Genomic DNA, 17,338 nt, shown 5'->3' on the forward strand with positions numbered 1-17,338 from the left:
ACGTATTTAACAAGTGTTCCGAAAATGCTAGATAGCAAGGAAACTTACTTCAAAATGAAAGTCTTAGGGATAGTTGTCCGAAAAAATCCTAAGCTTATTGCACATCACCCAATTCAGCTCTAAAACTTTAATCGTGCTAATATAGTCCTAAACACTTAGTCGATTTGCCAATTTACCCATAATTTTTTTGTGTTAATTTAGTCATATATATATTTAAAATTTGGTAGTTTAATCCTTCTTAACCTATTATTCGGATATTTGAATGAAATGACTACATCGACAAATCGTTTAAAGGTTCATGATTAAATTAGAAATTTATTTCGACAAAAAAAAATCAGAAATTTATTAAAACATTTAAAATTAAATTAACACTATAAAAATGTTTCAGATTTAGAATTTTTGGACAATTTTGCCCGAGGTCCTATATTCTGAAAACCTATGTGATGATGTCATGTTTGATCGCATCTCCCGTGACAGAACAAGAGAGGGAGAGAAAGAGAGAGAGAGAGAGAGAGGGACGGGACAAAAATTGTAGAGGAGGGTCCCACTTGACCGCCCGAACCTGCGAGAGGAAAAAAAAAAAAAGAAGAAAAATCTACGCGTGGTCCAAAATAGACCGAGGACCGAAAAGAGACGAGAACCTACCTCTCTCTCGGCTCGCGAGAGAAGCACGCCGGCTCGCGATAAATTAGCGAGAAATCGACCCCCCAAAATTGTCAGTTCTTTTTTTTTCTTTTCCTTTAGGAAAGCGACAGTACGAAATGAATGGAAAGGACTGGACTTGTGCCCGCGGATATTCACTGGATTTGAATTCCCGGTTTCGCATCCGTCTTCACGTCCCACCCCCGGCCTTTCCCAATCCAATCACCGCACGAAACGATAACCGACTGGACTTATCACCTGCGCCTATCTGATAAGCCCATGCGGCTATCGAGCCATGATCGATAGGCTCGCCGGCTTATCACTGATAGGTCAGTATTGGGGGTGGGGAAGAAAGAGAGGAAAGTCCCCCCCACTGTACAACGCATCGAAGATAGCGAAACCAAGTCTCTCTCTCTCCTCTCTCTCTACCCTTTATCTCCTCTCTCTCTCTCTCTCCTCGCCTTCGCAGCCTTTCAAACCCTAGATGTCCTCGAATTCCGCGCGCTATTGATGCTCGCGAGGTCCGGAACGCCGAGATTCATGAGGTTTCCGAGGAGCTCCGCGGGGCATTTCGAGGTTCGATTCGGGGACGGGGCGTGAGATTCGTTCGGCTCGTCGGTGGGTCGGCCGTTCTCGTTCGAGTTTGAGGAGAGTTTTTTGTTTTTTTCCTTTTTGGGGGGGCGTGGGGTGTGTCTGGAGGTGGAGAAATGTCGTCGCTGAGCAGGGAATTGGTGTTCCTCATACTTCAATTCCTGGAGGAAGAGAAGTTTAAGGAGTCCGTGCACAAGTAAGTTCGGTTCGGTGCCTCGTGTTTTTATTTTTTATTTTTATGACTCTCTTTGCTCTTTTCTCGGTACGTGAACTGGTTAGATATATCAGACGTGCGCGCGTTTCTTCGTTGTTGTGCGGCTGTGTGCGTTGTGGATTGAAGAGGTTATGCTTATTTGAGCTCGTTCGTGGTGTGTGCAAGCGGCTGAAGCAGGGTCGGGGCGTTAGCTTCAGTTAATCATCGGTTTCCGTTGTTTTCTTTCGGCGATGAAAAGTATTGAGGGTGAAACGTAAGGCTCGTCTGTTGTCGTCGAGAAAGTTGAGAAGATTTAGAAGACGGAGGAAATGTTTATTTTCAAATCTTGTTCTCAGCTGGGAGTTAATTTTCTGTGCGAGTCAAGCAGTTGACTTAGATTCTGTAGTAGCGTCTGCCTTTTGGGCCTATTGTCTTAAACTTATATCAGTAAATTTAGGTTGGTAGTTTTGTCCGCAATATAAAGCGTGGTTTAATCTTTATTTGATTTTTAGAAGAAAGTGGGACATGAAATTTAGAAAGGATTTTCTTTTTTATCGTGGTTTCTTCCTTAGATTCGGAGCTGAGGGAATTTGACTAAGAGAATTCCTTAGGTCCAGTGGTTATAAACTTTGTTTGAATCAGGGTTTCCTGGCAGAGTTTACATTGGAAAGATCAAAACGATATATATATATATATATATATATATATATATATATATATATATATATTGGGTATTGTGTTTCCTTTCTTATGTTCTCTGGCTCATTGTACAATATATTTTTCTCGATAAATGAACATGTTTAATGCAGGCTTGAGAAAGAATCAGGGTTTTTTTTCAATATGAAGTACTTTGAGGAAAAAGTTCAAGCTGGAGAGTGGGAAGCGGTTGAGAAGTACTTGTCTGGATTTACCAAAGTTGATGACAACAGATACTCGATGAAGATCTTTTTTGAGATTCGGAAGCAGAAGTATCTCGAAGCTCTTGATCGGTAGGTCGTTGCAAGGATTGGTTGGTCATACTCTACTCTGCTTCTGTTCAAGAAATTATCTCACCTTTTATATTTGTTTGCTGCTCATCTGGTATTGTAGGCAGGAGAAGGCTAAGGCGGTAGAGATATTAGTAAATGACCTGAAAGTATTTTCTACATTCAATGAGGAACTCTACAAAGAGATCACCCAGCTTCTAACACTTGGCAATTTCCGGTAATTGTTCGTCTTAAATGCATAGTATATCCCATTTGATCCAAATTTTGAGTTTGAAGGAATTTGCATGAAGTGGAAGTATTAACTTAGTCTATGCTTCTCGAAAATGATTTTAGGAACTAAGGCAGCCGAAATTTAATTTTGGTTTCGTTATAGGGAGATTTACAAAGCTTTAAATCTGAATGCTGGAACCTTCACTTCTATCATTGCTTTAAGGTTTAGTGGACCTTTTCTCACTTGAATTAGATGTCATATTCAACATCAGTGCTTCTTATGGCGATGGATCTGTAGCTTATGCTGATTGAAATATGTCAACAGTGTCATTAAATTGGTATCTGAACTTCTGGGACATCATCCCTGGTTATCTTATTTGTTCATTTCTTTATATTGCACATAACAGGGAAAACGAGCAGCTGTCTAAGTATGGTGACACAAAAACAGCTCGGAACATTATGCTGATAGAGCTCAAAAAGCTTATAGAAGCAAATCCTTTGTTTCGTGATAAGCTTTCATTTCCTACTTTGAAGTCTTCAAGACTGCGGACTCTGATTAACCAAAGGTATTTTAGTGAATGCTCTGCAGGTTGTTGTATCATGTTCTCATGTTTACGTTGGACTTCTCATCATTTTACTTTTGCTCTATGGGAGAAAGTCTACTGCTCAAATTGCCCATCAAAGTGGCATTTCTCTTGAGGAGGTTTATGGGGATTCTTTTGGAAATGTATACTTGATAAACTACTTCGGTTTTGCAAACCTCTTAGGACTTGATGCTTCCACTGGTGGATGCCCTGTGCTATGAGATACTGCTCACATGGCTATTCCACTGTCTATGTGCCATGTCTTTTAACAATTTTACCATCGTTAACAGAATATAAAGATTTTCCTCCTTTCGACTCTAATCAGATGGTATAGTGTCCTGCCACAATTGCATGGATTTGTGTTATGATTCCTACTTCGAGAATGTCGTAGCTAGTGCCAGTGTTCTCCTTTCTGTCATCTGATACATAAGAGTCCTATCTACAGTTTGAACTGGCAGCACCAGCTATGCAAGAACCCAAGGCCTAACCCAGACATCAAGACTTTGTTTACTGACCACACATGTACACCTCCAAATGGTCCTCTTGCACCTGGAGGTGTAAATCTTCCAGTTTCTGCTGTTGTGAAACCTGCTGCATATCCTGCCCTTGGACCTCATGGGGTATGATGGTGATGTCTTAAATATCCATGAATTTTCCTCCCCCCTGAAGACTGTATCTGAGTGTTATGACTTTAAAACTATAACTTACGAATGTTCTTTCTTCAAATTGTGTTATAGCCTTTTCCGCCCGCAGCTGCTGTTGCTAATGCCAATGCGCTACCAGGGAGTGCCCTAGCAGGTTGGATGGCCAACGCCTCTGCTTCTTCATCTGTTCAAGCAGCCGTTGTTACTGCGTCTTCCATACCTATTCCGCCTACTCAAGGTTGGAATTTTAATGAAAGCTGGCATGAATGATAAGATTTTGCTGTTGAGATGTAGAGACCTGGCATAGGACTTGTGGTTTTAGAGACCAGAAAGTTCAATTCCTAATTGAAATTTTAGATGGGCCGATCTGTCAATATCAAGCTCGTAATGACACCATTTTTCTCCTTTTGCTAAGAAAGATTCATCTGAACCTTGGGTTGAAATGCACAATCTAAGCTTTTACTTCCCCCCCTCTTTTTGTTGTTTGTATGTGGAGATCATACTAAAAAAAGAAACTTTTTAAGATGGTTTTCTTCATAGTATCTACATGTGTTGACTCTTCATAATCATCTCAGCCGTTTCTATCATGAAACGAGCCAGAACACCTCCTACCGCCTCAGCTATGCTTGATTATCAGAATCCAGATCACGAGCAACTAATGAAAAGACTTAGACCTGCTCAGTCAGTTGAGGAGGTAAACACCAAAATCTTGGTTTGTAATATGCAACTTGCTCATTGCAGTGCTTCCTGAATTGTAATAGTGAAGTTTAAATTTGGAACTTTGACTCACAAGCCTTTTCTCATGTTGATCTTGCATGATTTAGGTTACATATCCACTACCTCGACCACAGGCTTCTTGGTCTCTGGATGACTTGCCAAAAACAGTGGCTTTCACCATGCATCAAGGATCCGCAGTTACTAGCATGGACTTTCACCCATCTCATCTTACAGTGCTTCTTGGTATAAAGGCTTCGTACACGTAACTGCTCTTTTCCGTCGTTTACCCCATAGAACCTTATGAAACTCCTTCACCCCCAACCCCAAACACATACAAACAACTGAAAAGAGAAATACCCATGAATTGGAATCTGCTACATGATGAATAGATTTCTTACTCGCAGTTGTTTTGCAGTTGGTTGTAGCAATGGTGAAATTACACTGTGGGAACTCGTATCAAGGGACAAATTGGTCTCAAAGCCCTTCAAAGTGTGGGACATGCCATCACGTTCTTTGCCATTTCAGGTTGTGTGTTATATCTGGATAGGTCCTTCAGCATTTATATGGTGAAACTATTGAGCTCTAAAGTAATTGTACTATATAGAAGCTGCAATTTCAGTTATATGAATTCTGTGCCAAGTTGGTGATGTATCCACTCAAGAATTTTTTTTCTGATGTTTTCAGTTATGAAGCAAAAAGTAGTTGAGTTGAATTATAATATTGGAGGCTTATTTCAGGCTGCTGCTGGCAAGGATTCAGTAATATCTGTTAGCAGGGTGGCATGGAGTCCAGATGGAAACTTTGTAGGTGCGTTTGCTTGGGTTGAGCGCCAAAAGTGGCATTGCAATTTACGGGGATTTGGAAAAATAACTAATTCTTTAAAATGCAGGTGCTGCATTTACCAAACAGTTGATTCATTTGTATGCTTCTCATGGAGGAAATGATCTGCGCCAGCATGCAGAGGTATAACTGATTTATTCTGCTGCTTTAATAGACGAGTCCTGCATATGAGGAGCTCATCTCTTTCTAATTGCAGATTGATGCCCATGCTGGTGCTGTTAATGATCTGGCCTTTGCTTATCCAAACAAACAATTGTGTGTAGTGACCTGTGGAGACGATAGGCTTATAAAGGTAGTGCAGTAATTTTCTCATCATTTGCTTTGATGAGATTGGACACTTTGAACACCACTAATTTATTTAAAATGAGCAGGTATGGGATTTGAATGGAAGAAGGCTATTCTACTTTGAGGGCCATGAGGCACCTGTTTATTCTGTTTGTCCTCATCACAAGGAAAGCATTCAGGTACTTAGCGTTTTCAGGGGAAAGATCCAACATTATCGATGTGACATTTAGTGGTTAACCAATAAGTATGTCCTACTTATTATATTAGAGTTACTTTTTTTTTCCTGAAAATGATAAAGTTACTAGTGAGTCTGACAAGAGAGAATAATTTTGTATGTATTACTTTTTTTTGGCATAATTTTCCCTTAAGTGCTAAATTGTTGCAAGAGAATGTGGTATCCTGTAAACAGTTAAGTCTTGATAAACCTATTCACGGTTTTACTTTGAGGTTTATTCAGTTTCGTTAGAATGATGCTGGACTATTTGCAGTCTATACAGTACTTGGATAGTTTCAATTAAACAGAAATAATAAGTGTGGCTATTTTTTTTTTTTTATAATTATATCTCACTTGAAAAGCTCCATAACAACACTTGCCTAAGAAGGAAACTAAAGTTGGTATTTCTTTTCGGTTTAAACAAGGTCAAATGTAATGGCCAGTGTGCTATCTGTCTTCTCCTTCTCCAAATTTGAGAAAGACTTATTGTGGCATTGGCATTAATTTTTAGTTTTTTCTTGAAAGTCGCAGAAGACATGGTTGAGACAGTAGACTTTAGTTGTTACATGACAGAAGCTGGTTTAGTTACCAACTTTTCTCTTTTTTGGAAAAAGAATAAGAAGAGGAAGCATCTCCATAAGGAAGGAGTAATATTCTAATTAGACTTTAGTTGTTACATGACAGAAGTTGGTTTAGTTGACAGCTTTTCTCTTTTTCGAAAAAAGAAGAAGAAGATGGAGCATCTCTATATGGAAGGAGTAATAATATATGTAATACATATAGTAGTGCATTGAACGCAAAATGAAATCTTTGATGAAATAAGTCTTTTTACAATACGTAATTCTGACTTTCCCGCCCCTGTTAGTGGTATAAGGCTTAGTATTAGTTGCTGCTGCTGCATTTGTTGTTATTACTGCTACCTTTATTGAAGAAAATGGTAAATCTAACAGAGTTGATTTTTGCGCCACCTATTGATTTTCAGTTCATATTCTCAACTGCATTTGATGGCAAAATAAAGGCCTGGCTCTATGACAATATGGGTTCTAGAGTTGATTATAATGCTCCTGGCCATTGGGGCACTACAATGCTTTACAGTGCTGATGGGACTAGGTAAGGAGGATGGAAGCTCAAACATTGGTTGCTGTTTTCTTTTGCTCCCTTCTTCTTTGTCAGTGGTCATCTTCACGATGTTTGCTGCAAATATTCTCTTAAGATATGGCATGATGACTGATGTTTGCTGCCAATCTGCTCATCACTTATTCCTTATTTTGCAATCAGATTATTTTCCTGTGGAACAAGTAAAGATGGGGAGACTTTCCTTGTGGAATGGAATGAGAGCGAGGGTGCTATAAAGAGGTCATATGCAGGATTAAGAAAGAAATCGGGGGGAGTTGCACAATTTGATACCACTCGAAACCATTTTTTGGCTGTGGGAGAAGACAGCCAAATAAAGTTTTGGGACATGGATAATGATAATATTCTGACAAGTACAGATGCAGAAGGTGGACTCCCGGTGAGTGTTACATGCTATATGGTTGGTCTTTCACGGCAAACTTTGCTTTTGATGCCAGCACTTACATGTTTTCCATGATGGAGCAGAGTTTTCCTCGGTTGAAGTTTAACAAAGAAGGAAGTCTTCTCGCTGTAAATACAGCAGATAATGGCTTGAAGATACTTGCGAACACAGTAGGTCTTAGACATTTGAAAGTTCATGAAGCCCCATCCTTTGAAGCACTAAGAAATCCAATTGAGTCTGCAGCCATCAAGGTTCTGATTGTTTTACTTTGTGCTTTTGTTGTTTGATGTACTTGGTTTAGAGATCACCTCTAATGATATTTACACGATCCTTTTTTATTTACGTCGTGCAGGTCTCTGGCTCTTCTGCTGTTGCAAATGCCAGTGCAGTAAATTGCAAAGTGGAGAGGAGCTCTCCTGTCAGACCTTCTCCGATTCTTGTATGCTGTTTACTTTAGCATGACATATTTCTTATTTGTTTCAAAAAATGGCATGACACTGAGAATCTTCAGGTGTGAGATTATTTTCTTATTTCTGATGAGCCGCACTTAGTAGAACATTAGAAAATGCGGTGGCAGACTGTCTTTCAGATCATATGAAATTGGGCTAACTTTATGTCAACAGAAACTAGTCAAACCGTTCAAGTTTCTATACCCCATGAAATCTTTGCTTACATTATGGTATACTTTGTTTGTTCGATCAGCGGAATAAGAAAGGATGAGGTGATTTTGCATATTATTGGTCCTTTGAGAAATTAACGCATTTAAATCTGTTTCTTTGTTCAAGAATGGAGTTGATCCTATGGGTAGAAGCATAGAGAAATCAAGGACAGTCGAGGAAGTGGTTGATAAGGCTAAACCTTGGCAGCTAGCGGAGATTTTGGATGCTGGTCAGTGCCGTTTAGTTACGATGCCTGAGAGCACAGATATTTCCAGCAAGGTATGTTACCTCATTGAGCAGAAATAGTTCTCTAGCGATTTGTATCCACTTCATGTCTGCCTTATTTAATGTCTAGGTTGTACGACTTATATATACAAATTCTGGAGTTGGGCTTTTAGCCTTGGGGGCAAATGGTGTCCAGAAATTATGGAAGTGGGCCCGGAATGAGCAAAACCCAAGTGGGAAGGTAATGCCTGATTCTTTTTGGATTAAAGCTTTTGATTTAATTTTTAAGAGGAACTACTAAAGTGAACAAGCACAAAAGGCCACCGCCAATGTTGTTCCCCAGCACTGGCAACCAAGCAGTGGTCTTCTTATGAATAATGATGTGTCAGGTGTCAATATTGAAGAAGCAGTACCTTGCATAGCTTTATCAAAAAACGACTCCTATGTAATGTCGGCTTGTGGTGGCAAGATCTCATTGTTTAACATGATGACTTTCAAGGTAATTTTTGTCATTTTTGGCTTTAAAACTTCCTTACTGTTTGCATCCTGAATTTTTTATACATTCTATTTTCTGCAGATGATGACCACATTCATGCCGCCCCCACCTGCATCAACTTTTCTCGCGTTCCATCCGCAGGATAACAACATCATTGCTATTGGAATGGAAGATTCTACTATCCATATTTATAATGTTAGAGTAGATGAGGTAGCTGCTGTATGGATTGGCTTTTCTTTTCTGCTGATACCATCTACTTGCCACAAGTGACATGATTTTTCTGGCTTTTATAGGTGAAGTCAAAGTTGAAGGGTCACCATAAGAGAATAACTGGTTTAGCCTTCTCCACCGATCTTAACTTCTTGGTTTCATCAGGTGCTGATGCTCAAGTAAGTGAATCAAAGAAGATTCTGTTATCCAGCTTGAGAACTAGTCTCTGGTTTCTGGTGTACTTTCTGAATTTGTTTCATCTTCTGCTTTATCCAAGTCTCCGTATTGAGATGACTAACTGCTATCTTTAGTGTCTTATTATTACTATGAGAAACATTTGCTTTTAGTAGAGACGATTGGCATGAAACCTGTGATCATTTCGAAAGTAGTGGAACTCCAATGTCTCTAGGTCTATTCTTTCTGCCATACTTCCGAGATGATATAACCCGTCCTTTTTTTCTCGAATTCACCTTTCATGTTAAAGCTGGGCAGATTTACTACTAAATTGCCTCTTCAATCCTTCCTCTGCACACTTTCCCCTATTTTCTGATCTGGGGTTGTTTTATCTTCTTCTCATGTATGAAATAGAAATAATTTCTCTCTCCTTAAAAATGAACAGCTGTTCCTGTGGAGTATTGATACTTGGGAGAAGAGGAAGTCTGTTCCAATTCAAATACCAAATGGCAAGGCACCTACTGGCGACACAAGAGTGCATTTCCACGCTGATCAAATCCGCTTGCTGGTGGTTCACGAGACCCAGTTGGCGATATATGATGCATCTAAGATGGATCGGATTCGGCAGGTGGGTATACCGTATATCAGAATTTCCTTGTCCACTTTCTATTAACATGCAGCTGCTGAGAAAGTTGAACATTTTGTAAAGCTCAAATCAAGCCTGACATTCTTGTGCATTATTTGTACAACAGTGGATCCCGCAAGACGTGCTTTCTGCGCCTATATCGTATGCAGGATACTCATGCAACAGCCAATTGATTTATGCCAGCTTTTGTGATGGTAATATTGGTGTTTTCGATGCTGATACTCTTAGATTAAGATGCCGCATCGCTCCATCAACTTACTTGCCCCAGGCAGTCTTGAACGGGTAAGGATGACCTCAAACCTCTAACATTAGTGGCATTTATTTCTTGAACAAATTCATGAGGATGGCGCGGAAAGATTTTTCCTGCGGTATCGATGTGCTTTAGTCACATGTTGTAGTCCCCGTCGCTACAAACTTTCTTAAATTACTTATTTTAACAAAGGTTTTGTTAACGGGCTTCCGAGCACTTGCCAACCATTAGCCCTTGGTGTTCTCGAGACATTGGAGTCGACTATAGTACAGTAATTATACGCACTTCATTGAAATCCCAACATGCAAGTTTTTGTCTGTATGTAAGTCAAAACACATTAAATATAGCTTAACTAGTGCTTCGGCCCGTTAAATTTTTCCTCTTAAACCAATTTGAACCGTCCATAGTTTTCTTAAGGGAACCTTAAGAGTCCATAAAACATTGGATAAAGCTCTATACTCAGTCGGGTTTTTGTCTCCGTGATTAAAAACTTCTCTACAGAAGCCAAGCTGTCTATCCTCTTGTCATTGCAACTCATCCCCAAGAGCCAAACCAATTAGCTATCGGCTTAACGGACGGATCTGTGAAAGTCCTGGAGCCGGCGGAATCGGATGGGAAGTGGGGAGCAACTCCACCGGTAGATAACGGTCTGTTGAGCAGTAGAACGGCATCTTCATCTACCACGAGCAACCACACGCCGGAGCAGATGCAAAGATGACAGGACCCTTGTAGACCCGACAGTTACCGCTTCTTGAGACTCTGTTTTTATGTGTGTAGATTACTAGGGTTTTTCGTCGTTGCCCCAACATTAGCGGGGGAATGTTACTCTCATTGACCTGACACATTGTTATCTGTATAGACACTACACATGCTTTTCTTTCTTCTTCTTTCCTAGTATTGGAGATGATATGTTCTGGGGAACAAATTTTGGATTTTGATTCTGCTTCTGTGAAAGACGTTATTGTACAAAGGTAAGATTGTATTTGATGGCATTGAAGAAAGAGGAAACCAGGAGGGAATGAACCATGTCCTGTTATTCTTTTACTAAATTCCTGTTTTTTCCGTTTCTTTTTTTATTTTTATTTTTGTGGATGCAATCTGCCAAATTAGTTAAGGGGCAGTTTGATTTTCATCTGTCAATTGATTTTTTTTATTAGCAATGACTGTTTATTTTGCGAAAATAAATAATTTAAAGAAAAATTATCTATAAATGATCGTTTATTGCTTAACATAATTAGTTAATAAAAAATGATTTCGTTATCAATAATAACTTATATTTGATTATTTTCGCAGAAAATAAAAAATATTGAAAATAATTAAATATTGTTCACCCTTTCATTTTTGTGGGTAATGATAAAAGCGATTATTTTTAAGAATAATACTTATTTCTTGCGAAATAAATGGCGTCTGAAAGAGATCAAATAGTCCTCTCTAATTGAAGTATGAATGGTGGGTAATTTCTTGTTTGGCGAATAAATTAACATCTCTAATTCATTTGGCAAATGGATTAATTTTGACATATGAACAAAACTCTAATCATGATGAAAAGAACATTGAATCACACAATATATCTTGTGATGGATTCGGAGGTTGTTTTTTCAGATTTGGTCTAGAATCGAGGTCATGACACCCATATGAATAACTTGCAGGGGTTGCGAAGAGTGCGAAAGTTGCGCGACCTTAAGTGGCGGCTGCGATCTTCGCCGAAAGGCCAACCCAAAACATAGGGAGATCGAGTCAAGCACAGTCACATTATGACAAAGGTAACAGTGGACAGAGGAGACGGCGACGACAGCTGATGGCGGTGGTCGGAGGCGTATTAAAAAAGGAGGAGGAGGAGAAAAAAAAAACCAAAAAGGAAAAATAAAGCTGTACGCAGCGGTTCGACCGGGCCGGATTGGGTCGGTTCCGCCGGGAAGATCCAAATTTTTTTTTTTTTTTTGGGACAGGGGGAAGATCGATTCATATTACATCATTTTGCTTTTCAGCTTAGGGTTTCTCTTCCCTCCCTCCCTCCCTCCCTCTCTCTCTCTATCTGTGAACTTCATCTTCTCGACAATGGCGAACCGCACGGACCCGTTGGCGAAGAGCATAAGGGGGACGAACCCCCAGAACCTGGTCGAGAAGATCGTGCGTTCGAAGATATACCAGAACACTTACTGGAAGGAACAGTGCTTCGGCCTGACGGCGGAGACGCTCGTCGACAAGGCCATGGAGCTCGACCACATCGGCGGCACGTTCGGAGGCAACCGCAAGCCCACGCCTTTCCTGTGCTTGGTCCTCAAGATGCTGCAGATCCAGCCCGAGAAGGACATCGTCGTGGAGTTCATTAAGAACGAGGATTACAAGTAGGCTCGTTAATTAATCGATGTCTTCTCATTTAGTCATCTTTTCAAGCTGATTTGTGATGAAATCGATAACTTGAGAAGAATTTGCTGAATTCGGCCTAAGTGATATTGCTTTTTAGCCGACTTTTTAGCTGGAAGGGCGTGCGTTTGATTCGGGTTTCGTCTGTAACAGTTTAGGCAGTTGCCGCCACAGTGGGTGCATGCTTAGTAAATATTACCTAAATCTGAGCAACAGAAATTTGGGAGTTCAGGTTTTACTGGAGCATTTTGGGGGGGTGAGATTTAAGCTGGGACAAAGTTAGGGGACGATCGTGGTGATGTAGCTTAACATTGTATTGGAACTTGGATTAGGATGAGAGTCTTAGATGCGCCTTTGTAGTTCTGGAGGAATTATGTTGATATGCTCATTCTTAGGGTCAGATATGAGGAAATAATGTGGTTGTAGACAAAGACTGACGCCATAAATTTGTTTTGGTATAGGTTGATCTTGTGAATTTTGTGTAGATTAGTGTGCTGGTATTGTAGGGAGAAGACTAAATGATAGGGGACAGTCCTGTGGATATTCTTTGCAAAACCAACTCGACATATATTGGAGACACGAATCCATTACAGGCGTGTAGTTCAGTCCTAGATTTGAGCGTAGTGGAGTTTCTACAAGGATTCTCTATGCATGTTCTGCTCATAGAAAACGGATGGTGTACTGTGGTGATGATTGAGAGGTGAAACCTAATTATGGCTATAAACCTGTCAGTGAAGGTTCATAATATACATTATTTGCCCACTTAAATATTCTCTGTTTTACCTTTACGGAATTCAGATTATCCCACTCTGTCTTTGCAACTTATTCTGATTATTCTTGATGCTTATTATGTTGTAGGTATGTTCGTGTACTCGGTGCCTTTTACTTGCGTCTCACAGGAACAGATATGGATGTTTATCGATACTTGGAGCCTTTGTACAATGACTATCGCAAAGTGAGGCAAAAGTTAACTGGTGGAAGTAAGAAAGTTTCCTTTATTTCAAAGCTCAAATTTTTAACTTACTCGTTTAGATGTTCAGGCTTAACAACTAGCGTGTCTTCTATAATCATCAAAACGTTGTGCTCTGTAATGCTAATGGACACGGTTTTGTGTTTTGCCCTCTTTATAATCAGACTTTTCCTTGACACATGTGGATGAGGTCATTGATGAACTCTTGACGACGGACTATTCATGTGATGTTGCATTGCCGCGCATCAAGAGAAGGTGAATTTTTTATTACTCTTGCTGGCATTGTTTGAACACTTAGTCTTCTTTGTCCTTGCCAGTTACATTTGCAGTTGCTAGTTTTTGATACTGGATGTGACAGTAGATAACCAAACAACAGTTTTATTACTTGAGTAGTAGCTTGGCCGTAGCTAGCTATTGTCTTTTGGGGCTTATTTTCTTGTCCAAAAGCATGATTAAAGCTTTTGCTTTGTGCCGTCTTAATTTTCTACTGCATTTGAACGCAGTAGTTAATTGGATTTGTGATATTTTGGTTTGTTTTATCCCTTTGGCATAAGTTTTTGAGTAGGTGGATTATTCGGTTGTGACCTCGTGAGAGTGTGCATCTCATGTTTCTACCATATAATAACTGCCATTTTGGTGTATTGAGGGTCTGCCTTAACTAATTATCCCTTCCCCTTTCTCCTTTGTTAGATGGACTCTCGAATCAGCTGGTGCTCTAGATCCCAGAAAAAGTGCTCTTGAAGATGATTTTGAGGAAGAGGAGGAGAAGGAAGAGAACGAACAACTTGTTGATGGTCTAGAAGCTGGTGCTCCCGAAAAGGTTTGCTACACTCTTGCTTCTTCAAATTTGTTCCAATCCTCCCTCATTGTTGTTGTTTTTTTTTTTTTTTTTTAATTATAATTTCGGTTTGCATGAGTGATATCCTCAGAGATCAATGTTATTGTCACTTTAACAGGACTATTATCGCGGACGAAGCCCAACAAGGGAAAGAGATAGAGATAGAAGGCGTGATAGTCACCGACACAGGTAACTGGACTGCTACTTTCCTGTTTCAAAATTTAGTTCTTCGTGATCGTCGCAGTGCTGAATATCTTGCTGATGCAATTCTGGTTCTTAAATGTTTCCTCTCCGTTTTTTCTGCTTTCAATATAGGTTGTGCGTTTGTTCATTCTTTTTCGTTTTTTGGGTGCCAAAATTGTTTTGTGCTAGTCAAAAGATGTTATTTGTGTTCCATAAAAAACTTGGGATGTTTGCAGAGGCACACCTATATTGTACCAATGATAAGGGGACATCAGATGAAGTTGGCGATGTTTAGATGCCTTTTGGCAATGATTAATTCCTAGCAGAAAAATCAGTTTAGGATTGTGATTATGCTCATTGAAGTTATAATCAATAGAATATTGACATAGTAACACGGCTTCAGAATAATTGAAGTTGCCAGGCTTCTCATTGCGAATAGCGTCAGTTGGTAAAAATTGAGCAGATTGGGAATTTCATTTTGATATCTTTAATTGCTGGAAATCGGGTGGTTTTCTCTTTGGTGCTGCAAGGACCTGGATTTTAAATATGATTGTAAGGTTGATTTTCATGGTTAATCTACAATTTCACTCATTAACTTCTCGGACTTACCATCTCTCAGGAGTGCAACTAGTGATACATTACCTTGCTTAGGTCATTGTGACGCATCATGGAAGCTGTTATGCATTAAACACTTGCACACACGTTCACTTCAGTCCAAGCATTATGCCAATATTGTGAGTCATGACAGTGTCACTCAGTGCTGTCCATCGTTCAATACAGCTTCCTACAGTAATATTCATGATCCTGCCAGGTTTCTCTGCACTGACAGTGTGCAGCTGAGAAGTATGATGGATCGGACATTTCCATTTTGAGTAATTAAATTGAAAATGTTCCATTTTTCCAGCAGCCAATGAGATAGTCTCATTTCTTATTGTTATTTAGACCATGTTGGGTGGTGGAATATTTAAGATATATTGAGTGCTTAAAACTTGTAGAACCCTTAAGTCATTTTTGATTCTCTTGAGAGGCTAAAAGTAAGGGTACACTGATGATGATTGCCCATCTGTCACAGAGATCGAGATTATGACAGGGATTACGACAGAGACTATGAGAGAGAACGAGGACGTGGAAGGGAGAGAGATAGGGACAGAGACAGGGATAGGGACAGAGACAGGGATAGAGACAGAGATAGAGAGAGAGACAGGGACCGGTATCGTGTAAGAGATGAAAGAGACTATGGTCGCGAGAGGGATCATGAAAGAGAAGGTAGAGAACGAGATAGGCGAGACAGAGACCGTGGGCGGAGAAGGAGCCAGTCAAGAAGTCGAAGTAGGAGCAGGGACCGCAAGGACCGTGATGGTGGGGAACACCGTAAGAGACATGCGCGTGGCAGCACAAGTCCTAGAAGACGTGGGCATGAAGATGGCGGTGCTCGAGAAGAGCCAAAGAGGAAGAAAGAGAAGAAGGAAAAGAAGGATGATGGGACAGACCATCCCGACCCAGAGATTGCAGAAGCAAACAGGTTGCGTGCTTCTCTGGGGTTGAAACCGTTGAAGCTGTAGGCGTGATGGTTGCAAAGGCATGTTGCTTGAGTGATTACTGACGTTGGTGCTTAGTCTGATGGAATGCACATCTCGCTATGGTGTCTTCACTGTATAGATTGAGTGGTGAGCTATCAAATGTGGCTGTGTCTTTAACCTGCATTTACTTTTGACCTTGTGCCTGTAGTCTTTACTCTTTGTCACCACACACTTAAATCTCCAGAACATTTGTTATTTTTGTAGGTTTTATGCTGGCGTCTTGAGATGTATGATACATTATCATCTTATCCTTTTCGATTGCTTGATTGGGCGCTATTGATGTGAGTTACATGACTCGAGTTTTTAGATCATTTGAGAACTGATGTAATCGATCCAGTATACTTGAGTCCGCATTCGGAGTTCAGGATCTCACAACAGTGCTGTTTGGGTCCCTTAGGATCTCACAAGACAGTGCTGTTTGTGTCCGTTGTTGGAACACGAGCGAGGTGCGATCAATGCGTTGTAAACCATTTACAACTACATCCAAAGGCGAGATTCAGCATCCATTTGTATGCACACATTTCGGTCGACATATAGTTAAGACCCTCTGGCAAAAAGCAGAATTTGGACATGATTTAAGGTTTTCTACTTACTTTAAAAGGCATTTGATGGAAGCATGCTTTCCGGCCATAAATTTACAAGCAACTGAAGATGGCAAGTCGGCGAAAAAGAGGGTGAATTTTTCTCTTTGATCATGGAACTACTCTGGTAACAAAATGCCATTGTTGTCATACTGGAGAGTACCAGAACAGTTCAGTGGCTTGCACCTCCTTCCCATCAGAATTCTCTTCTTGCACAGCTCCACTTCCCCACCTTCCTCCTCTTCATCTGTGAGGCCGACGTCGGCTTCTTCGTGTCGCTCTTCTTCTTTGATAGGGTTGCTCACTTTGTAGCACACGGTCTTCACCTTCATCTTCTGTTGTGCGCCCTGCAATTTCATCAACACCCAAGCTGCAGCTCTAGCCCTTACGGTGGATCGAGGAATAGCGCCGGTACACCTCTTTTCAGCACCGATGTTGACACTGTTACCGTTGCTCTTCCCGACCTCGATGTCGAGAAGTTTCACGCTAGGATTCTTCTTGAAGATGGCGGACAGACGAAGCATCACCCTCCGATGCCGCTTACTCAGCACTATCTGTCCATATGGACCAGCTCTCTCTCCACGTCTCTCGCTGCTTTCCCTGCATTCGGAATCTGTGACATCTTTCAAGGATAGTGGCAATGACCGAGCCGATCCTTCCAAGCACCCGGCGCCGCCTCTGCCGGCGCCGTAGATCAACTCCCCCAAGTCCGGCCCAGTCCTTTCCAAACCGTCTTC

The 17,338-nt window shown here is 40.6% G+C and overlaps 2 protein-coding genes across 3 annotated transcripts; both read left to right on the forward strand.

The window, feature by feature from the left end:
* The first annotated feature begins 1,009 nt into the window (after positions 1-1,009).
* LOC115752773 (topless-related protein 3-like) lies at positions 1,010-11,086 on the forward strand. Its single transcript, XM_030691126.2, has 25 exons — positions 1,010-1,429; positions 2,236-2,415; positions 2,516-2,629; positions 3,030-3,188; positions 3,652-3,826; positions 3,944-4,088; positions 4,426-4,544; positions 4,675-4,810; positions 4,983-5,092; positions 5,305-5,374; positions 5,457-5,530; positions 5,604-5,699; positions 5,779-5,871; positions 6,889-7,016; positions 7,185-7,419; positions 7,506-7,673; positions 7,775-7,861; positions 8,208-8,360; positions 8,437-8,547; positions 8,626-8,805; positions 8,884-9,012; positions 9,096-9,191; positions 9,632-9,814; positions 9,939-10,114; positions 10,584-11,086. The coding sequence occupies exons 1-25, from the start codon at positions 1,350-1,352 to the stop codon at positions 10,798-10,800; spliced, it is 3,414 nt and encodes a 1,137-aa protein (XP_030546986.1). The 5' UTR covers positions 1,010-1,349; the 3' UTR covers positions 10,801-11,086.
* Positions 11,087-12,057: 971 nt separating this feature from the next.
* LOC115752854 (pre-mRNA-splicing factor 38) lies at positions 12,058-16,314 on the forward strand. Of its 2 annotated transcripts, none has more exons than XR_007199485.1 (7): positions 12,058-12,430; positions 13,308-13,429; positions 13,584-13,674; positions 14,110-14,239; positions 14,376-14,446; positions 15,513-16,107; positions 16,225-16,314. XR_007199485.1 is itself a non-coding variant. In XM_030691243.2 (7 exons), exons 1-6 carry the CDS (start codon positions 12,141-12,143, stop codon positions 16,000-16,002), a joined length of 1,194 nt encoding a protein of 397 aa, XP_030547103.1. In that variant the 5' UTR covers positions 12,058-12,140; the 3' UTR covers positions 16,003-16,004; positions 16,135-16,230. The 2 variants fall into 2 exon arrangements, 1 of the variants encoding a protein (XP_030547103.1); XM_030691243.2 differs by having other exon boundaries at positions 15,513-16,004; positions 16,135-16,230.
* The last annotated feature ends 1,024 nt before the right edge of the window (positions 16,315-17,338 follow it).

The sequence above is a fragment of the Rhodamnia argentea genome, chromosome 1, assembly GCF_020921035.1.
Source record: "Rhodamnia argentea isolate NSW1041297 chromosome 1, ASM2092103v1, whole genome shotgun sequence".
Lineage (NCBI taxonomy): Eukaryota > Viridiplantae > Streptophyta > Magnoliopsida > Myrtales > Myrtaceae > Rhodamnia > Rhodamnia argentea.

Excerpts from the sequence above, each read along its gene's own strand:
- LOC115752854 (XM_030691243.2), top strand. The coding sequence starts at position 12,141 with ATGGCGAACCGCACGGACCCGTTGGCGAAGAGCATAAGGGGGACGAAC. Across the intron at positions 13,675-14,109 it reads TTGCCGCGCATCAAGAGAAG|ATGGACTCTCGAATCAGCTG; the intron begins GTGAATTTTTTA and ends CTCCTTTGTTAG. Across the intron at positions 14,240-14,375 it reads AAGCTGGTGCTCCCGAAAAG|GACTATTATCGCGGACGAAG; the intron begins GTTTGCTACACT and ends TCACTTTAACAG.
- LOC115752773 (XM_030691126.2), top strand. The coding sequence starts at position 1,350 with ATGTCGTCGCTGAGCAGGGAATTGGTGTTCCTCATACTTCAATTCCTG. Across the intron at positions 1,430-2,235 it reads TTTAAGGAGTCCGTGCACAA|GCTTGAGAAAGAATCAGGGT; the intron begins GTAAGTTCGGTT and ends TGTTTAATGCAG. Across the intron at positions 5,700-5,778 it reads GAGACGATAGGCTTATAAAG|GTATGGGATTTGAATGGAAG; the intron begins GTAGTGCAGTAA and ends TAAAATGAGCAG.